Below are 21667 nucleotides of genomic sequence, written 5' to 3'. Positions count from 1 at the left end.
GTCGGCCAGGCCGGGCCTGAGCGTCCGTGCGCTTCTGCCCCCGACGGCCTGCCGGTTGGCTTCGGTCCTTGCGCTCCCCGGGGTGGGGCCGGGGGTCCCGGGGACCCTGGGAGGCGGGGCCTCGGCTGCTGGACGCGCGCCGCCCCGCCCCGTCCGAAGGCGGGGGTGGGGGGCAGGGTCGATTGAGGGGGGCTGGCTCAGACTCCAGGATTATCGACGCGCCGCCGCCAGCTGGAACGAACGCGCCAGCGCCGGGAACTGCAAACAGGCGGAGGGCCCCTCGGGGACACTTAGCGCTCTATTAACCTGTCAGCGCCTAAAAGGTCCCGGGAGGCCCGGGGGAGGGGCGGGAAGCCCGGCAGGCGGCGGGGGAGGGATCGCGAGCGGCCGGTGGGGGGGGAGGGCGCAGCTCGAGGATGTGTCCCCCCCCCCCTTCGGGCGGCCAGAAGGACGCGGCTCCTGCCGCTCGGCGGCCCGCGCCCGCCCCCGAGTCCCTCACCCTCCCGGGCTCCCCTCTACGGCCCCGCCCCCGGCGGCTCCAGGGCGGGAAAGTCTCTGCCCCTCGACCCCTCCCCCACCCCATCCCCACGCCACCCCCTTTCCGGCCGGCCCCGAGCTCCTGCTTGGCTCTCCCGGGTCCCTCGCGTCCGCCCCATCCCATCCCGCTTCCTCCCTCAGCTCAGATGCGGCCTCCTCCCCGCCGCCCCCAACGGCGCCCTGAGCCCTCGAACTCCCGGGGGCTTTTGTCTGGGAGTCCCTCCCGCAGGCCTCCCGTGGCGCCTAGAATTGGTGCCCGTGGGGGGAGGTGGACACAGGACCTGGGAAGGCGGACACGGAGGTGGGGGTGGGACCAAATGGCCACCCGGGGCCCCTTCTCCCGAGGCGTCCGGATTTCCTGCGCTGCTGTTGCTTGCCGGGGTGTGTGCCTGGGGCCCTTTCACCTGCCCCCATCAATGCCAGGTCTGGGGGGGGGCTCCCCTTCCTTTTTCTTGCCTGGGTCTCGGCTTCCTCCTCTGTGAGATGGGACGGGAGGGGCACGAGAGCAGTAGGGGACTCAGCTTGGAGAGAAAAGAGTGTGGCCATCCCCCGAACTTGGTGGTGGTGGTGGTGGTGGTGACGAAGGGAGCTCCCACCCCAGCACAGAGCAGCGGGCTTGCCTTCAGGATAGTGACCCCCCATCACTGGGCCCTCCCTGCCCCTGAGGGTCTTCCCCAGGGAAAGCTGCTCTCCTGTCCCCTTCCCCCAGCCGACCGTCTCCCCTCCCCACTGAGGAGCAGGACCCCCACCCGCGCCTCTGCCCCACTGCTGCCTCCATCCCCATCTGCTCCCAGCCCCACTCCTCGGGCTGAGGGACCCCTGCAGCTCCCCATCCCCAGCACCTTCAGTGCTTCGGCATCCATCTCCCCTTCGAGGTGGCCGTGACCACTGCCTCCACTTGGGACGGGTCATCTAGCCTGCCCAGAGCCACACAGCGAGTTAGCAGACAGCGGGGACTGGGATTCGGATTCCAAGCGGAAAAGGCCCCAGGGCGAGTGCCCTGAACCTCTTGACCAGCCGACTCGAGCCATCCCCTCCTGGCCTCTGCCGAGCCCTGGGTTTCCTCGGTCCCTCTCCCAGGGCCAGCGTGCGCGCCCCTCCCACACCATCATGGGCTGACACTCTGGCCTCCCACATCTTCCCCCACGCTCAGAAATTTGCCCAAGACCCAGGGGCACAGGGAGCCGGACCCCACACCAGGTGCCATGCCTAGGCAAGGAACCAGGGGCCTCTCAACCTCCAAAGGCCGCCCCGCACCCCCGGCCTGCATCCCCGCCGGCCTCACTGAAGACACTGACCTGCCATTGGCGGTGACAAATTTATTGAAGTCTTGGAAAGAGGTGATCACCAGAGAATAAATAAAAGACACTAGACATTCACAAAACCAACAGGTAGATTGAGATTTGGGTTTATGGGAGTGGGTTCAACTTATACATGGGCCTTTGTGTCTGGGGCAGGGGTCCCCAGCATCTCCCTGAAACACTTCTATGCACCTGGTGGCAGAGGTGGGGCAGGCTCAGATGAGCCCCCCGGCCCTGCCTCGTCCAGTGGGGGGACCCTCCCGGCAGGCAGGGCCAGCCCAGACAGGGAGGGTGGGCTGTTGGTGGCAGACCGGGGACCTCAGTGGGAAGGAGCTGGGCGGCTGAGGGCTGCTGTGGCTTTGGGGGAGGGGCTGCAAACGGAGGCTGGGGCTCTCAGAGGGGGCACTGGATGGGCTCCAAGTATTGATCAGGGAGGAGAGACCCTGGGAAGTTCTGTCTCCTCCCCAGGGTGGTGGGCTGTTGGGGCAGGGGAGAGCCCTGGGGAGGAGGGAGCTAGTGGCAGGAGCCCCCAGACGCCTGGAGAGAGCAGGTCCTCAGCTGGGAACTTGGTGACCCCGTCGTTTCTGGCAGCTACCGGGACGGACAAGGGATCCCCTCTGCACCCCAGCTGCTGCCTCCGGCCTGGACACACAAGGCTGACCTGTGGCTTGAACTGCGGGGTCAGGGGCTTTTACACGACAGAAAGACATATCGAGCCCATGAAATGAAAGCACAATTCTTATTTTTAATTTTAGAAATTAAAGCAGTTTCCAGCTGAGGGCTGTGCTGGCCTGGGCTGGGGCGAGGGCCAGTGCAGTGATGGGGGCAGTGATGCTTCGTGTCTCCGGACAGACCTGAGAGCTCGGTTAACTGGTTGGTGAAGGGGAAGATCTGCTTACAAAACAAGGCTCGAGAGTGGCCGGCTTGCAGGTGGCATTGGCAGGCCGCCCTGTGACAGCGAGTGAGGCCCACGCAGACAGGGGCCGTGGGGCCCAGCTGTCGGGCGGCTCTGCAGACACAAGTCCCTGCCGGCCTGGGCCCGGCCACCCGCCGCTGGCGCCTGTTCTCCGTGGAGCCCCAGGGCTTGGGGACGGGAGACGGCAAGGCTGGGCACCCACCCCGGGCCCCGCCACCACTGAGTCCCCTCATGTCCCATGCTCGGCCCAGCAGCAGCCTTGGTCAGAACTGGCCGTGGTCGACCTCATCCAGCCAGGAGGCAGGGCTGGCTGGGAAGTCGGGGTAGCCCCCGCTGCTCCCCGTGGACAGGTCAGAGCTGGGGCCATTCCCCGCCAGCACCCTCATGGGCCGGGGCCCTCCCGGGGCCCCTGCGGGCACGAGGCCCAAGCCGGCATCGGGGTACACCAGGCTGGACAGGAGGGGCTGGGGGCCGGGGAGGCTCTGCAGGGCGGCGGGGGACGGGGGCACGCCGTAGGGGCTGCCGGGGCGCAGCTCGTGGTACTGCTCTGGCCGGGCCAGGCCTCCGTGCTCCAGTGGGAAGCCGCCAGGAGCTCCCGCGGGCCGGCCCAGGGCCAGGGTGGGCTCCCCCAGGCTGCCGTAGAGGCCGTTGGCGGCGCCCATCTCGGCCACAGTGGGCTCGTCTGCAAGGGAAGCAGAGTGCGTGGCTCAGGGCTGCCCCCTCCGCCCCATCCCAAGCCGCTCAGTCCCTCTCCTGCTGGTGGGGGGCTCTGTGGCCCAGCTGGGGGGCCTGCCCTGCGGCTCACAAGCCCCTCCGGCTCTGAGAACCCCCGCTGCCCTCCGCCACCGCCCTGCACCCCAGCGGGTGTCTAAGGATGGTGGAACCAGCCAGGGTCAGGAAGAGTCCTGGAGACCCAGGGAGACCTCTAAGGCAGCCCGGAGAGAGGACGGCACAGACACCACCACCTCCACTTTGCAGAAAGGTAAATCGAGGCCCAGAAAGGCTGCGTGAGTAGCCTGAGGCCCTGGTGCAGCTAAAGAGAGCTAGTGCAACAAACTCTCTGAGTTCAGGTGTTGCGAGGTGGGGTGGTGGGCTCCCAGAAGGAAATAAACACGGGACGGTGGAATCCTCCCCCAGACTCCAAGCAGCCCAGGCGTCTAAAATATCACTTACCCCCGAAACATGCTACCTGCTCTCCTAAAAAGTATTATAACGGTTGGGGTCAAAGAGCTGCCTTTCTCCCAGGAGAAAGCCTGGCAGGTACCGTTTAAGGAGAGGACGGGTCACAGGGACTTGCCAGAGGGACGGCCACCCCCCGAGTGGTCAAGCCCTAGCCATGTTCCCAAGACTCAGCTTGGGGCAGGCACCAGGGCCGAGAAATGCAATTTCTCTGTCAGGGAGACTTCCAGGGTTCAGATTTCCAGGCCCCCGCAACTACCCAGGCCTCAGTTCTTTGTCCGTGGTCAGCGCAGGAGCAGATGGGGGCTGCGGGCCAGCGGGCGGGTAGCACCTGCAAGGAGGGCTTGGGGCTGCCCTACCGGTGAAGGAGACCTCGGCGTCGCTGTCCTGGGCCTCCTCCTGCACGCTGTCCTTGTCGGACTTGGAGCTGCCGCGGGAGCGCTTCATGTTGCGGAAATACTGCCCCCAGCGCTGGCGGCCCGCGTCCTTCTTCAGTCTCTTTTCCTTGGCCCGACGGTTCTGGAACCACACCTGGGGGAGGCGCGCGGGCTGAGCGGCCGCCACGGGCCGGGGCTGGGCCACCCGGGGCTGCCTCTCTCCGCTGGCGACTGGCAGGGAGCAGGGACCCCCTTCCGCCCGCGGGGCGCCCCAGGGCCCGGGCGGGGCCGCTGACCTGCACGACGCGCATGTCCAGGCCCGTCTCGGAGGAGAGCTGCTCCCGCACATGGCGCGCGGGCTTGGGCGAGGTGTTGTAGGCGCTCTTCAGCGTCTCTAGCTGCTTGGCCGTGATGGTCGTGCGCGGCCGCTTGGCGGTGGCCTCGGCCTCTGCGCCGCGGGGCGAGCGGGTGAGGCCGGGCGGCCCCTGCGCCCCTCAGGTTCCTGCCCCCGGGAGCGGCCACGGCGGGGCCCCAGCGCCCTCTCCTCCCCCGGGAGCCGGGGCCGACCCGCCGCCGCGCCCGTGGGGGCCCGATCGGCTTCGCGGAGGGCGGGGGCGTCGGGGCAGCGGCGCGCAGGGCGAGCACGCGGGTCCTCGCTGCGGGTTTAAGCGGATCCCGCCTCCTCCGGCCTCGGCCCGCAACTGGCGAGCGCCCCTGCGGCCTCCCCGGGTTCCCCTTTGTTTAGAGGTTTCGCGGGCAGCATTCGGGGTTGCTTCCGGATCCTGCAGACCCGCCCCCTGCGCTCGCACCGAGGTCCCCGCTTCCCGGGGACGCCCCCGCCGCAGCCCGAAGGGAAGGCGCCGACGTCCGCGCCACCGGGGCCCCTCCGAGGCTTCCCGGGGCGCTGAGCAAGGAGCGGCCTGCGCCCGGGCCGGGACTGGCCTCGGCCGCATTGTGGAGGGGCGGAAGCGAGGTGGGGTGGGGGTGGCCGCCGCGGCGACCGTCGCCCTGTGCCACTGACCTCGCTGCTTGGCCGTCTCGTAGTCCGCCTTGCACACGAGCCGGCTGTCCTCCATGAGGTAGAACTCGTCGCCCGTGGCCAGCTGCCGCTTGCACACGACGCAGGCGAAGCAGTGCAGGTGGTACACGAAGTCCTGGGCGCGGCGCACCACCTGCGTGGGCGGGATGCCCAGCTGGCACGCGGCGCACTTGGTCCCGAAGCGCCTGCGGGACACGGCGGCGGCTCAGCGCGGCGGCTCCTTCGCGCCGAGCGGGTTCCGAGCGGCGCGCGCCCCGCAGTCCCGGCGCGCCCCTTCCCGCTCCAGGGCCGGCTCGGCGCACACGGAGCGCCCCGAGAAGGGACTTCAGCTCCCGGCCCGAGGCCCGCGGAGCACAGCCGCCCCTCCGCTCTGGCCTGGGGGAAGGTGAACCCGGGACGGCAGGGCCCGCGGGAGACCCCAGAGGCCTGGGCGCTCCCGGCTGAGCCATACAAACAGAGGTGGGTTATCAGGATATCTGTCCAATAAATTTCAGGGTTTATTTCTTTCTTTTTTTTTTTTTAACGATTTCTTCCATGACTTACAAAATATATTAAATTATTTTATTTTCAAATAATATTTGCCGATGTCCCAGCCTGGGCCCAGCCACCTGCAGAGACCTCCAGGTGTGCCGGCCTGGGTGGCAGAGGTCCGGAATTGGCCTGAGATGGAGGTTTCCAGGGGCCTCTGGACTTGGTTGTTGGGGAGGGGGTTCCCTTGGTGTGGCCGCACCCCCAGGCCTCCTTTCCTCCAGTGGAGCCCAGTCCCGCCTGCACCCACCCCCACGGTGCCCCCAGCTCACTTGAAGAAGTCGTCCTTGCAATAGACGCTCTCCCCGCGGCTGAAGCAGCGCTCGGCCAGCGGCGTGTGGCAGTCGCTGCACTTGAGGCACTTGCTGTGCCAGTGGCGGTCCAGGGCCTTGAGGATGAAGCGGTCCAGGATGTGCTGGTCACAGCCGGCGCACAGCGGGAGCTCTGCGGGCGCGAGGAGCCGCCAGGGTCACAGGCACGGCGGGGCGGGATGCGGCTGCACTCACCCCCTAGCCCGGCCTGGCTGCCTCCCCTCCTGGCAGCCCCCGCCCAGCCTGCTCGAGGGGCTTCCTGGCTCCCCGAGGGTGGGGAGTGCCACAGCCCCGCTTCCTACGCCCGGCCCGCACCAAAGGGAAGAAACACTGAAGTGCGCTCGGACATGTGCCTGGGAGCACACGGCAGCCACCCGCAAAGCCTACATTAAGCGCAAATGAAAACCTGGCGCAGGGGCTCTGCTCCCGGCGCCAAGACAGAAAACCAGTCGTTCCCAACATGAAAACGGGTCGTTCCCAACGCCCGGAGGCCGGGCACATGTGGGCACCCACCGCCCGATGCCCTGACTACTTTGCACAATTTAGCATCATGGCGGCCAGAGAGGGGGTCCTGCCTGCACTCAGGTCTTCCCGACATTGGGCAGCAGCGGGGGCATCTGTGAGCGGGCTGGACTTGAGAATTCACCACCCTCGCCCTCAAGCTTGCACCCCGAGCACATGGTAGCTGGTTAGCTCCCCAGTGCCCGTCTCTCGAACCCAGGTTCTCGTTGGGTCTGCTCCCCGACTGCAGACCCCTGGGGCGGTTCAGGCTGGGGGAGTGTTCGTGGGTGCCCGTGGGAGCCGCAGCATCTAGAAGGGGCTTTCCCGGGTGCTGGAGGGGTGCGACGCCCAGTTAATTTTAAAATGGCCTCCAGGAGGATGGAAAACTGGAGCTGGATGGATTTGAAGTCTACACAAATCTTACACACACACACTCACACCCATGCTCGCCTCCCGGGCGTCCCTCCCTCGGGAGCAGGAGGACGCGCGTGAGAAGAGGTTTCCTCTCCGTGGAACAGACAGAACCCGGCTCAGCCGCGCCCCTGAGGCGGCGGGAAAACCGCAGAGGCCGACGTCCCGCGTCGGGCAAAACCGCGGCCCCGGTGCGGAGAGACGGGCCCCGCGCGCGTGCCTGGGGTCCCCGTCCCCGGCCGGCGGCCGCGGGGCAGCGAGGGCGCGCGCACAGCCCTGGGCGGTCGGACAGGGCCCCGCGCGGCGGGATTTCAGCACCGGGGCCCGGACAGCGCCTCTGCCGTGCGGCCGCGGGAGCCCGCATCGGGCAAAAGCTGTTCGCGCCGCGCCGCCGCCCGCCCTCTGCGCGCCCCGTCCCTCTTCGCCCCGCGCCCCCCGCCTTACGCTGCATGGCGCCTCCCGCCCGGCGGAGACCCCGACCCCGGGGCTGGCGGGCGGAGCGTCCCGCGACACCTCCGCACCCGCCGGCTCCCCGCGGCTCCCGGGAGCCGCCGCCCCCAGCCTCCTCCCCGCCCTCCCTCCGCGGCCTCCCACCCTCCCCTCCTCCCAGGAGCCCTCGGAAAATAAATAAGTAGGGGACGGAAGAGACCCCGCAACCTGGATGTAACCCCCTTTCCCGCCCACTTGGTCCCTCCCACCCGCCCGGCGGCCTGTCTCGGTGCGGCCAGGTTCCCAGTTCCACAGAGCGGAAGCGCGGGAAATGAGGTTGGTGGCACCGGGAAGTCGGGGGCCCAGGAGAAGCGGGGTGCAGTCAGCAGGTGCGAGTGGGTGCTGCAGGCGCTGAGCCCGAGGCCTGAACTGGGAGCAATCTCCCGAAGGCCGGTGTCACACTGGTCCCTGTGTTGGACTCCTGCTCCCCGAAAGTGGGGAGGTTCTGGGTGGCGACAGCCTCTTGGGGACCCTCCTGCACCTCCAGCACTGGGTCGGGTAGTTGCCCCTGAACCCCTCCTGCTTAGGGAGTTGGGCCTAGGGCAGCAGGGGGTCTCCTGGGCCAGTCCTGTACCCCAAGAGGGCCCGGGCCCCAGCAGCCCACGCCCCACCCCCGGCACCTGCAGCACCAGGACGGTGCACACATGACCTCGGGTCCGGCAGAAACTCGGCCTGGGGCTGCCTGGGCTGGGGGCCGGCAGGGGCCTTCTCCTCACTCCCGCCGGGGAACCTGGGCTCCCGTCCCTGTGGTGGGTCTCGGGGACCCTCTCTCCTCGGGTGCAGCTCCCGGCCCGGCACCCACCTCGGCGCAGGTCCTCCCTCCGGGCCAGCAGTGCCAGCAGCAGGTCGCCACCCGCCGGCTCCCGGGCTGGGCCCAGCTCCCCGCGCGCCTCCATGGTCCTGAACTTTTCCGGGGACCAGCGAGGCCACAGCTGCAGCGGCCCTGGTCTGCGACCGAGCTGCTCCTGGCGCTGCCTGGGCGCTTCGCCTGCGGGCAGCCCCTGGGCCCCAAGCCGCGGAGGGCGGGGTGGCCGAGGGGCGGGGCTGGGCCCGGGGGTCGCTTGGATGTGCCGTGGGGCACCCGTGGGCTTCGAGCTTCTCTGCTCCCCGGGATCCCGGTGCAGAGGGCTGCCCAGGTGTTCTCCTGGGCCCCGCAGCTTCCTGCCCAGCACCGGTGAAGGCTTGGGCTGAGGTGTGTAGCCGGGAGGGCTGGGGGTCCTGGAGGAGGGTCAGGGCGGGAGCTGGGGCCTTCCCCGCTGAGGCTCGGGCCCCGGGGGCCAGCGGTGGGAGGCTTCCTGGCCACGCCTGGTCGGCATCAAGTGCGATCTGAGACCCCAAGAGGGTGAGTGCGGAGTCCAGGGCCTCGTGGCCAAGCCGGGAGGAGCCGCCCCCGACTCCTGGCTCTGACAGTCTCCAGGGCCGGCCCTGAACTGAGGGCTGGGAGTGGGCGCAGGGAAGGAGGGCAGTTCTCCAGCGGGAGTCAGGCCCCGCATCCTTGGCATGGCCTTACAGCGGGGCCCCTGGGCCAGGAGGGGCCGAGCCTGGAAACCCTGGGTCGCTCCCACTCGCGGTGCCCTCCTCTCTCCACTCCCTCCCCAGCACCGCGGCTCTGCAGAAAGCGGCACCCAGTCCTTGCTCCAGTGCCTGATTTTCCAACATCCCGCCCCCACTCCAAACAGGTAGGCCCGCTGGGACCCACCCGTCCTTGCATGTGGAGAGATGCACCTACCCCAGAGGCTGCCGCTGCCCACACAGGTGCCCGGCCACTGCCAGTGCCAGCCTCCCAACAGGTGCCCATGATCAGGACACGGCGGTGTGTGGGCCCCTGGCTGCATGGGGCACAGCCAGGACAGGGAGGCCCCGCGGAAGGGCTGGGGGCTAGCAGTCGGGCCACCATCCTGTGTCCTCTACCTGACCCGACCCTGCCTCCTGCTTCTCCGTTTGGCCTCTCCTGGTCTGAGAATTAACAGCCGAGGCCCCCCCGGACCCGCAGTCGCTCAGTTTTGAGCAAAGGCCGCTGGCAGCTGCCTGAACCCCTTCCCGCAGACGCACTTTGCACTGCACCTGCGACCCCAGAAGGGACAGGGCGAGGTGCACAGCCCGCGATGCCGAGTGGGTCCCAGCCACGCTGCCATGGAGGTGCCCGAGGACCATGTGTGGCCCGTCCCTGGCCGGGGAAAGGGCGGCGGGCAGCCGGCGGGAGGAGGGGAGGCCACCCCACCCGCTGGGCATCTGGCCGCCATGCCAACAAAGCCTCCATTATGTCCCAACGTCCGCGGCAGTGGGCGGCCCCCGGGGAGGCGGCGGGCCAGGCGTCCCCGGGCTGTGCGGAGCCCACCCAGGAGACCCTCCAGCTCCACGGCAGGGGGGAAGCCCAGGGGCGGAAGGCCCCTGGGGGAAGTGGGCGCCCTTCTCTTGGCCTCCCCTCTCCCCAGCAGTGCTCCCGAGACCCTGCTCCCTTTCTTCACACTGGGCCTCCGTGGCTACAGAGCCCCTCAAACCACAGCCCCCCAACACCCTCGAGGGAAAGCACCAGGCCCTCCGCCAACCTGAGGCCACTTTCCCCCTCTGCCGTCCCGCCGGCACACCCCTGCCCAGTGTCCTCCTGCCCGGGCAGGGGCGGCGGAGGTCTTACCCCGAGTCCCGCTGAGGGTGCAAACGGCGGTGGCCGCCGGGACCCCGGGCCTCTCCCGGTCGCACTCGAGCTCGGCTTCCAGCAGCATCGCGGCAGAGGGGCCGGGCCGGGGGGCGCGCCGCGCACGCCGCTCTCCTACTTGCAGCACCCAAGGGGGCTCCGAGCTCGCAGACGCCCGGGCGCGTGGGCGCCGCCGCCTCCCCGACCCGCTGCGTGGCGCGGGACAGACACCGCCGAGGCACCGGCCCGGGCGCTGTCCGCGGTGCTGAAGGAGGCGCCCGCCCCCCCCGCCCCGCCCCCCTCCCCGCGCCCCCCTCCAGCCCGCCCCCGCGCCCTCACCCCGCTGGCAGTGGCAGACGCACCTCCCGCCCGCGCTCGCTCAGCCGGACTCGGGGCCACTCGCTGCCCGCAGCCACCGGCAGCCGCGCCCGGATGACTCCGCCGAGAGCCCCGGCCCTGCTGAAGAAGCCGCGTCTTCGCAGCAAGCGGGTTGCGGAGTTTGCCTCCCTTACGCCTCACGGCCTTCTTTCTGGAAGAAGCAGGCGGTTGAGTGGGCCTTGGTGGCCTGTCCAGAGGTGGCCTCCAGTTGGGCTCGGGGCTCCCTGGTCACAGCCCCCACCCCATGTGCTCAACTCATGGCTGCGTCTTCTCGGGCTGAAGGCTCAGCCGGGGTGAGGGCACCTGTGGGAGACCCCAGCCCCCCACCTCCAACTGCGGTCCCAGACAGAGCAGGGCTCAGGATCCTGAGCCCTGACAGGGAGTCACTAGGCACCTACAGGACACCTGTGCCCCCACGCTGCCCCCTGCACCTCTGGGCAAAACAGAGGGGCTGCTCCCCCCCGAGTCTTGGTGCGGAAGCCTGGGAAGGCGAATCTACAGGTGCGGAGGGACAGTGGGGGGCTGGCCAGGCCGGTAGGCGGGAGGGCAGCCTGGTCCCCCAGGGAGCCCCTCGGATCCAGCAAAGACCAGCCAGGGCAGGCTGGCAGCTGCTTCCCTGAGGGTTCTCAGAGGTGCCCTCAATCGGGGGCCGCCTACCTCCCTGCAGCCAACTCTCAGTCCAGATCAGCCCCCAGGAGACCACTCCACCCGTCCTCCCATCTCTCACTTTCCACCTGACCCCTGGGTTGTCTTCCAAAAAGCCTCCAGTTCAGTAAAAACATTCGGATTCTAAAACTCCATAAACTCCAAAAGGCAAGGGTTCCAGTCTGCACCCCTCCCCCAGACTCACTGTAGGGCTGATTCACGTTTCAAAAGAATTATTTTTTTTCAAATAGATTTATTTTTAAAATGTGCACATTATTGTTTTTTTTAAATACAAAACATTCACTTTCTTTGCAGGTAAGAAATTTCGTTGACATTTCCATGCCAGCTAGCTTCTTTTTAATCAAAATCCTTCCAATAAAAATAAATAAACATTTAAATAACTGAACCAGTATATTCATTAGTTTCAATACCTCTTAGAACATTAAAAATTTAGAAAATATACCTTCCACCTTTGCAGCAGGTAGCATCGGTTCTGGCAGGCGTGCATGGCTGCACCCTGCTCACCTGCCCGAGGCGGGGTCCCCCGGCCGCCTGCCTGCTGTCTCACCTGCCCCGTGACACACAGGCCACTGACAACCCACCGAAAACCCGCCCCAGGAAGTCACCTGCTCTTCTCCCAAATCGTGGCCGCCTCAAACTGCAACGTTACGATGGAACTTGGAAGGCAACCCTGCCTTTCAAGCGGGTTTCTAGGAAAGGGTGGAAGGGGTAGGGCAGGCGGCAGCACCCCCCACACACTGGCTAACGGTGGTGAGAGGGGAAAGGGGAGAAAGACGTTTGGCAGGAACCGAAAGGCAGCTTAATGGCTCTGCATATTGTCCTTTGGACCCGTGTGTAAATCACCTGGTTTTCAAGTTGAAAAGAGGAACAAGACAGTGTTCCCAGTAACCCAGACACACAACCAACCAGAAAGACAAGCTTGTGTTTTTTACAAGGCTGAGGCACCCAGGGGTTAAAAGGCAAGTGTCAACCCAGGACGCAGCACGTGCTGTGGAGGGAAACGCAGCCGCCTGGCTTGGAGCTGCTGCCCGGGCCCCAGAGCGCAGGGCGCCGCTCTCCCTCGGCCCGTCCCCCCTGCAGGCAGAGCAGGAGCTGTGGCATCGGCGGGGAAAGCAAGCTCTCGGCTTTCCCTCAAGCGTTACCAGCAGCATCGAAGATACAGTGGTCTGCAGAATACACCCACGTGACCAACTTTAATTAGTAAACAGATGAAGCGAAATGGAAAAAAATACAACTATCAGAGGCAAACACGCACATGGGTACGCAAATCTTGGCACCCAGGTGTGATACCAACAAACCCTACATTTTATCCAAATAAAACTGAGCTTGTGACAAACCAGTAGCCACAGAGAACCTGAATATATGCATCCCAGGGCGTTGTTTGATTTTATTTAAGTCTTCAGAGGCAAATTTCCCCCAAATGCTTTTTGGGTTTTATAAATGAGATGTTTAAAATATTAAATGGTGAAAAAGTGTTGACCAAAACCCGGGAGGGGAGGGCCAGATGCCGGGCCCTTCCAAAAAGGTGGCTTCCGGTAAACGCGAGGCTGCCGGGAGAGCCCCCGCGCGGCCATCCTGGCCTGGGCCTTTCACCTGCACCTGGCGGGCTTTAGCCCCCATCCTGCTCAAAAATGGGGAACTGCTGGTGCCTCACCAGGTGTCCCGAAGACAACGGGATAGGTGAGGACGGGCTGCTTGTTCTGCGAGGTCTGCCCCTGCCCCCCAGGGCAGACAGGCCTGCCTCTCCCACCGGCCACTTCCCCTCCGGGAAATGCCCCCGCAACCTGACCGCGGACCCCGCCGGGGTGCCAATCTCCCCACCGGACAGGCAGGCCCCAGGCCCACATCATTTTGTCTTTGGTCACTGGATTCAGACAGACAGACAGGCCCGCCCTGAAGCCTCAGCCAGCCCCGGCCAAGATCTCTGCGAAGCGGCGGCAGCCTCCCTCCCCTGGTTCCCAAGGCCGGGCCGGGTCGGAGCCGCGGTTGCCTGGGTCTCCAGGGCTGTTTCCTTCTCTGGTTTTGAGCAGCCTGAGACTGTGCGGAACAGCCCTTGCTAAGCTGACATGCCAGGCGGCTGGAGGCATGGACCACCGGGCAGAGCTGCTCCGTGAGGGCCCTGCAAAGGTGCCGGCTGCCAGCCCCCTCTGGGCACAAGCGGGCCCGGCGCACACCAGCTCCCGTGGGGAGGGGCTCTGGTCTCCAGAAGCAAGAGCGAGACCTCGTGAGGCCGATGTGAGGGCAAGCCACCGAGCTGAGTGGGGGGACAGTCTGTTTGTGGGCCGTGGATCCCTCGGCCCTTTCTTAGCTCCAGAAGAGTGAAAACATGGATGTTCCTTTTGCGACCAGGTCTGTAAAAGGCACAGAGTGTGCCGGGAGCACAAACGCTTCCACAGAAAACCCGCCCCTCGTCCCTCACCAGGAGGCCGTGCGTAAACTGTGGCCGAGAAGCTACACGGCCGGGGGGAAGTGCTTCGCCCGCCCTCTCCTGGACCGCACGCGGAAGAAGAAGAAGACCACCATGAGGAACAGGGAGGAGGCCACGTAGAGCGCCACGCAGAGGCTCATGTCCAGGCTGGAGAAGCTGGCCCCCAGCCACGGGGCAACCTCCTGCCTGGCCGCAGGGCCATGGTGCCACTGCCCTGCAGGACGGGGGCTGGAGCCCTCGCTGCCCCGGCTTCCACTTGGCCTCCTGGGGGCTGCACGTCCTTCCCCAGGCTCCCCTGGGCCCACAGGGTCGGGGTCCCCGAGGCTGTCCCTGCCGTAGTGCCGCTTGAGGAACGCGAGCACCTGGTCCTCGTCCCAGCTGTCCAGGCCCCTGACTTCCTCGTGGCAGGCTGGGCAGAGGTCTGGGGTGGGCCACGGGACCTTCGGGAACCTGGGGTCCTCACTCAGGTGGCCTGGGGGAAGAAGAGGGGGGGCACAAGGAGGTCTTGTGGTCAGCCTGGCTGGCATGTTTTCAGAAGGGGCAGTGCCCGGCACCCCCATTCCCCAGCACACCCTGTGGGCTGGGGGCTCCCTCCCCGGGGTCTGCCAAGTCTCCTCCTGCCCCCTCTCTGGCCCCCATCTTTTAAAAGTGCCCCAGAGCTGGGCCATTTCCTCCCTAACCCCTCTGGGGGGTTCCGGTCTGGGCCTCCAAGCCAAGGGAACACTGTCCTCGCCAGCCTGCCCCCCACTCACCTAAGGGCACCCCCATTTCCCCACCCACCAGGAGGTCACCTCGGACAGGCCATGCAAAGGTCTTGCCAGGTCCTGGACCGCATGGATGCCCTGTGAGCCCACCGCCCCAGCCTCTGCTGCCCCCCATTTCTGAAAGAAGCCCCCCCAGAGCCCCTGCCCTCCTCCTGAGCACCTGCTGACTGGCCATTCCACGGCACTTCAGGCCACGGGGCTGCAACTGCACCCCAAACCCCCACAACTGTAAAAGCTCCAAGGGTTCTGAAACACTGTGCGAGAGATGTCTGCTTGTTACTGACCACGATGTTTCTGGTGACGACCCGTGTCACCATTTTTCTGGTCACCGCCGCGGGAGGCCATCAGAAACAATTCCGCACACACAGCCTGTCACACTTGCTCGCACACCTCTGCGACGGCTTGCGCAGGTGGAAGTCCCAGGAGTGCAATTTTCTATTCAAAGGGCAGCCACACAGAAGGGCTCCAATGCCGGTGGCTGAGCCCCTCTGGGGACTGCGGGGACCCCCCAGCCCTGCACCGGAGGCCACCGTGTGTGCCTGCCCTGCCCTCACTCCTCGCTGTCCCTGGGGCTCTGGGACACCTGGCCGGCCGTGCTGGGGTGGCTGTTTCTCTCGTCTGGCTCGGGCCACAGGGACGGGGCTCCTCAGCTCTCGGGACCACCCTCCCCGTGCCCGACCAGCAGGCCCCCGGCACCTCTCCATGCACTACAAGAGTAACCCTGGCCGGCTTCTCCCACCACCCATGCTCCAAGCTCACCACAGCCAGGAAAGGGGGACATGGGGGCTGCCACCCGCGCAGCCTTTGTTCCCAGGGCTCTGCCACCCAGCAGGTGACGGGAATGCAGCGTCACAGGGTGGGTGCAGAGGTGCTGCAGAGGGGGCCAGACAGGGAGGCCACACTCAGGAGTCGGACATGAGGGGCACGCCTGGCCTGGCAGTGGGGGCCCTTTTCTGCCCGGCGCCATGACACGGGGTGCACACAGGCCATGGGGGCACAGGCTGAGGGTGGAGGCTTCCAGAACAGGACAGGCCTGCCCGGGGCCTACTGGTGGCTGTGGGGCTGCACGCTCCTGGGGGCCCCTCGGCCTCTGTGGGCAGCGAGGGTGGCAGGAGGGAAGGAGGGAGGGGGCGCTCGGGCGCCGAGAAACCACAGCTCAGGGCCGCACTGGGAGCACCCTAAAGCAGCAGCTGGCGGTGAGGGACACGAATCATGGCCTTAAGTGCAAAAAAAAAAAAACAACACCAATTTTCTTTAGTGTTTTACTTATAATATGTTTTTATAATAGAGGATTAACTAAAAGCCAATAGTTTAGCAGCATTTTTTATTCATCTCTATTAAGATTTATTCCCAGTGGGATTATTTTTAAGCCTAATTTTAATCTGCCATTGATTTAGGAAGGGCTTAAATTACTTAACTCTAAGAAAAAACATGTGCCCTATTTAGTTTTTTTTTAAACAAAACTGCTTGGATGGACTTGGTTTGTGGCCTGAGAGCAGACCAACGACACTGAATTTCCTCACCAACGGGTGGTTCTCCTCCAAGTTTTCCCAGGTGAAATCCACCCAGAGGCCCTGGGAGTGGCCGGAGGTCGGGGGGGGGGGGACCCAGGAGCTGCCTCCGACCAGGGCCCGGGGCTGCTGGGTGAGAGGCCAGGAGAGCCGGGGCCCCAGCCCGGGCAGCTGTTTCTCAGAACCAAAGCCTGGTCTAGGCCAACCCAGGAGCCGTGGCCTCTGCCCCCCGGCTATGCCCACAGCCTAGTGGCACAAGGTGCCCCTGTGACGCGCAGCAGCCCATGAGAGCCACCGTCCCGGGGCGGCCTCCTGGACACCTGGAGGCAGGGCCACGGTCGAGCTGCCCGGAGGGCAGGCAGCGCGGGGCTGGACCCTCTCACCTGCCAGGCGGCTGTTCACCACGTTGTGCTTCTTCCAAAGCCAGAGAATTGCCTGGTCTGGAGTCTTCACCAGATCCATGGACTCTTTGGCCATCTCCTCAAAGTGCTCGCCACATTCTTTACACCCAAAGAAGGTGCGAACGTACCTTCTCACGACCTGCAGCACTGCCTGGGGGTCGTCTTCAAAACCTGCCAGGGAATAAATACAGCTGGTGCCGGGCACCCGGCTCACTGCACAGAACCCAGAACGTAGGGGCCTCAGCACGTCTGAGAGCTGGGAGCGGGTTTTGCTCGACACACAGCTGGCAGGACAGACGCACACGTCTGCAAACAAGGAGGCTGGTTCCAGGACAGTGGTGGCTACTCATTCGGAAATTGTGGGCTTTTTGCTTTGAAATTCTTGCAAAACACAAGTCCCAGTGTGAATATAGCCACCAGCTCGTGCCGCTGATGCCAGGGCAGAGGGTCACAGCCTGCTCGGGGGCCAGCCCTCGTCCGAGGCCCACACAGGTGGTGGCTGGCAGGGGCCACATGCTTTCTTTAAAAAGGCTCCGCCACTCCGTGACAGAGCACGCCAGAGCCTACAGGCCGCATCACAGACTGAGTGTGTGGGCACGGCTAACGGGCGCGGTGTGCCCGGGTCAAAACACTGGGGATGTGGAAAGCACACGCCAAGGAAAAGTCAGCAGGAAGCAGCAGTCCCATCCAGATGTCTAGAGTGGGAACTGAACATGCAAAGAAGAGACCCAGGAGGTTAAAACAGACTACAACAGTATTAAAAGAAATGCGGCAACCTCAGCAGGTGAACGTGTTGCCCTCCCCTCTAAGTGAGGCCTGACTCCCAGGGGTGTAAATCTCCCTGGCAAAGCAGGATATGACTCCCGGGGATGAATATGGACCCGGCATCATGGGATGGAGAACATCTTCTTGACCAAAAGAGGGATGCAAAATGAAACGAAACAAAGCTTCAGTGGCTGAGAGATTTCAAATGGAGTCGAGAGATCACTCTGGTGAACATTCTTATGCATTATATAGATAATGCTTTTTAGGTTTTAATGTATTGGAATAGCTAGAGATAAATACCTGAAACTATCAAATGCCAACCCAGTATCCTTGACTCTTGAAGATGACTGTATAACAATGTAGATTACAAGGGGTGAACAGTATGATGGTGAAAACCCTGTGGATCACATTCCCTCTACCCAGTGTATGGACGGGTGAGTAGAAAAATGGGGACAAAAACTAAATGAAAAATAGGGTGGGATGGGGGGGATGATTTTGGTGTTCTTTTTTACTTTTATTTCTTATTCTGGTTCTTTCTGGTGTAAGGAAAATGTTAAAAAACAGATTGGAGTGATGAAAGCATAACTTTATGATGGTACTCTGAAGAGCTGACTGTACACCACGTTGATGGTATGATATGTGAGTACATCTCAATAAAACTGAATTTTAAAAGAAAGCAAGAAATGCAACAAGAAAATTTGAAAGCAACCCGACACACTTGCGAGGGAAGGAGCCCGCCTTCCCCGGCAGCCGGCACCCACAGGCCCTGCCGGCCGACACTGGGGTGGCCGTGCCCTCCTCCTCAGGTCTGTGCCAAGCCAAGGGCAGGCGGGGGGCCTGGGGTGGACGCCTGTGTGCTCGGCCAGGGGACAAGCCACCCTGGGGGTTCTGTCCCACCACAGCCCCCTCTGCCGTTCTCATCCCAGCCGAGCAGGCGTCCAGCAACATCTGCCGCGCACCGGCTAATCCTCCTCTCCTCTTCCCAGCAGAGTGCTGCTCGGGCCGCCTAATCTTTAAAGTGCACAAGAACGGCAAAGCTCGGCCAGGGGGGCTGCAGGCGCCGCGGGTTTTTACTAGATGGGGTTTAGACAAGCAATAAGGAGAGGAAAAACCTCCCAAGACATAATCTGCACACTCGGCCTGACCTAATTCTCCTGCGTGAGACGCACCCCTTGGGTGCTGCTGCCGTTTGTCCGACAACAGGCAGGAACCCGAGGGCTTTCCGCCCGGGGCCGCCCTTCTGCCGCCATCAGGGTCCCACCCCACAGATACGTGCCATCGTGGTTTTGGGGCAACTCTCCGGGGGCTGAGCTGCCTTTCCCGGGATGCACGGCCCTGCCCCCCAAAGTGCGGCTCCTTGGGAAGGGCTTAAAGGCCTCCCCGTCCCTGGGAGCCTCGAGGCTTCCTGACCGAGGCTCAGGTTTCAGGAGGGGCTGAACAGTCCGGCCCGCGTTAAATCCGGCGTCAGCACTTCCATTTCAATTTCTGTTTCGGGAGCTCCTGAGATTTCTCCTGAGAAACACGCTACCCTTTCATTCTGTGTCATTCTCAAAAGAACCTGAAGTTTAAAGCCTACCCCTGCCCTGTGAGACCCCCAAGGAAAGGCATAAGTTGAGAAGGCTTTCAAGCTGGCCATGCAGCCCCCCACCTGCGCACGGCCCCCTGCATCGGGGCCCTGCTGCCCCTCCATCTGCAGGTGGATCCTGCTGCCTGCCAGCAACCCGGGCTGGGGCCAGGGTGTGTGAGGCTGAGACCCCTGAACCCCAGAACATGGTATCAGCTCCTGTCAGCTCTCTGCAGCCACCTGAGCGAGCTCGGGGGGACCAACAGAAGCACCCCCAAACAGCCCAGCCCAAGCTGCCGACCACAGGGGAATGAGCAATCAGAATGGCTGTGGCCTTTGGGACTAGTTTGTTATGTAGTAAAAGATAACTCTCACCTACGGAAACAGTGCTGGCCTGTGTGATTCAAAAGATTCCACAAGATTTAACGTAATGTAAACACAGAAAAACAAACTAAAAGGTAAAGGCCCCCTCCCTCGGCTGCCAGGGCCCGGCTTCCCCTGGGTGGCACTCACACCACACAGCCCGCAGGGGTGACTGAGGAGGCAGGTGCGTGTTTTAGCGTCGCGGTGCTGCCTGACAATAAACTTTAGGGCAAGCAGCCTTCTGGTGGCCCCTCGAGTGTGGGCGATCTTAGGCCTCCCTCCTCCCCCAGATGACACAGCGTGCAAAGGCCGCCACCTTGGGATGGGCCCCCACTCACTCGGAGGAACTGGCCACCATGCAGTGGGCTGCCCTGGGGAGAGACCCCCTGGGCACTGAAAACAAGGGCCCGGATGGTGACCCCTGGCCAGCAGCCGGCGAGGATCGAGGCCACGAGGAGCAGCCCCCGTGGTGCCTCAGATGAGACCCGCCTGGCGGACCCTGAGAAGGCCCCAGGCAGCCGGACCTGGGTCGCCAACCCGCAGGGAGGACGAGGGGGTGAGTGTGCCACTAGAAGTGGCTACACATTGGGGACATTTTAAAATGCAACAATAGATAACTACTCCAAACATGTTTCACGCATTCTTACATCTTTTCAAAGCTCGTCTCTGAGTCTCTCCCCACACATCAGAAGGTTTGAGGCAGCAAGAATTCATGCCCCTGCCTCCTGGAACCCGTGTGGACGAGTCGGAGCTTCTGAAAAGCACTTCCCTGCCTCATCCTAACCCCGAGACCCGCTGCCTCAGGTGACAGCAAAGCAAGCCTCTGTGCAGGCGGCACACGCGTGGAAAACGTGTTTGGGTGAGCACTTGCCACTGTGGCCGGGACGGTACCTGTGCCAGCCAGCGCCTTCGGGTGCGTCCCAGCTCGGACCGTCAAAGTGTGGAACAGTTTCCAGAGAGAACACGGGTAACCCCGCAGCTCTGGTCTGCTTCCCTGGCAGCCAACCCATCTTGTGTGATTGCTAAGGAATATTCCAGAAATCTGGGAAAAAAAGAAAAGGAAGGAAGAAAAAAAGGTAATTTCAAAAATTAAAAATAGTTGGCAAATGTCCCCCATTTTGGCTGAGGTGGTGGCTCCACGACGGCGTGTTTACCGGGCTCAGCCAAGGGTGCACACGAGCCGTGCATTCTGCCAGGTGCAGACGTCAAAAGAAACAAATTTTAGAGGAAAAAAAGTTGAGAAAAACTCTACTTTATGGAAGGAGCTCTCAAAAGATGGAAAGACAACCCGTTCTGTACCCGTCTTTGGGGAGAAGGAAGGCGTTCATCTGTATCTCGATGTAAGCAATGCGAAGCATACAGGAGGCCTGCACCTCTGCTTGCAAATGAGAATGTGCAGCCGTGCAACCAACAGGTGAGGACGAGGAGCATTCGTGCCGTGAGGTGCAGGCTGATGGCCGGGCAGGGCATAAGAGCCCGGGAGAAACAGCCCGGCTGGGTAGCGAGGCCTCAACGCACCCGCGGAGGGTGGCCCAGGGGACGTGGGGATGCAGCTGTGACCCCAGCCCGGGGTGAAGGTGGGTGGAGGCCCAGGCAGGAGAGCTGGCTGCTTCTTTCTAAGCTGCGAACAGTGAATGGCGAAGCAGATGGGACTGTGGTTGGAGGCGAGCCCCATAGGCACCCAGAGGATGCGTGCCGCCAAGGGGCACAATGGGCCGCGTGACCAACATGGTGACCGGCTTTGTCCAGTGGGAAATGGGCGCACAGCCAGGCAGGGGCCGAGGGAGGGAGGGACTGAGGTCAGCGACACACCCCGTGTGGCAGCTCCCATAGGCTGCCACCGTTGTTCATTAAATGCAAACATTTTATTAGTTGTGAGGGAGCACATTCAGATGAGACTACTAAAAAAAACAGAACAATAAAGCCCAGTGCTGCCTGGCTTTTCTTGCAAGGGTGTCCTGCAGAGAGAAGGCCTGGGGAGGACGAGGCGCAGGCCGGAGGGCAAGGGGGCCCCAGGATCCCACAGGGCTCACCTGCATCTTGTTGTTGACCAGGTCGAGCACGGCGTCGTAGGGGATCCTGTCCAGAGGAAGGTTGCCCAGCCACTCCTGCAGCATCTCCAGCAGCTTCAGGACCGGCGGCCGGCCGGGGAAGAGCTGAGCAGGGAGGACTCGTTGTTAGAAGGACCCACCTCGTCCCCCCAGCCCTGACACCCCAGGGTTGCAGGGAAACACCTTCTGTCAATGTACAGCTGTTCTTAGAAGTGGGGTGGGGGTGCTGCAGGCACTAGGCCTTCTCCAGATGGGGAGACTGGGGGGCTGCAGGGCAGGCTTCGGGGCCACACCTTCCCCAGGAAACCCGTGCCGGCGTCCAGCCTTCCTTCTCCAGAGCCCGCCCACTGCCCAGCCCTCCCCCGGCGCCTTGTCGGAGGCCGGGCGGCCCCTTCACGGCGACAGGCTGCAGGCGCTGGGTGGCCTGCTCACTCTCCCACGGTCCTCACAGCCATTCACACAAACGCCCTCCTCTCGCCCTCCCTTGCCGGCGCCGACTTCCCAACCATTTCTAAGAGGCGAGCGCGCACTGCGAGGGTTTCTGCCAAGTTA

General features: G+C 63.8%; 2 protein-coding genes across 2 annotated transcripts in view; both read right to left on the bottom strand.

The window, feature by feature from the left end:
* Positions 1-2607: 2607 nt before the first annotated feature.
* Positions 2608-10421, bottom strand: LHX3 (LIM homeobox 3). The gene is made up of 6 exons (XM_037797698.1): positions 10225-10421; positions 6150-6321; positions 5332-5534; positions 4607-4758; positions 4293-4464; positions 2608-3436 (listed from the first exon to the last, which is right to left on the bottom strand). The coding sequence occupies exons 1-6, from the start codon at positions 10310-10312 to the stop codon at positions 3018-3020; spliced, it is 1206 nt and encodes a 401-aa protein (XP_037653626.1). The 5' UTR covers positions 10313-10421; the 3' UTR covers positions 2608-3017.
* A 1064-nt stretch (positions 10422-11485) lies between these two features.
* QSOX2 (quiescin sulfhydryl oxidase 2) overlaps positions 11486-21667 on the bottom strand; it is a 35689-nt gene continuing 25507 nt past the window's right edge. The window contains exons 13-16 of the mRNA XM_037850860.1: positions 21098-21220; positions 19956-20106; positions 16355-16543; positions 11486-14168 (exon numbers count right to left, since the gene is read on the bottom strand). Of these exons, the coding sequence (XP_037706788.1) occupies positions 13720-14168; positions 16355-16543; positions 19956-20106; positions 21098-21220 (912 nt within the window). The 3' untranslated portion in view covers positions 11486-13719. The remainder of the gene's footprint in view (positions 14169-16354; positions 16544-19955; positions 20107-21097; positions 21221-21667) is intronic.

This window comes from Choloepus didactylus, chromosome 10 (genome assembly GCF_015220235.1).
Source record: "Choloepus didactylus isolate mChoDid1 chromosome 10, mChoDid1.pri, whole genome shotgun sequence".
In the NCBI taxonomy this organism is placed as follows: Eukaryota; Metazoa; Chordata; class Mammalia; order Pilosa; family Megalonychidae; genus Choloepus; species Choloepus didactylus.
The sequence above is the reverse complement of the archived record's forward strand: the minus strand, read 5'-3'. Positions and strand labels throughout refer to the sequence as shown.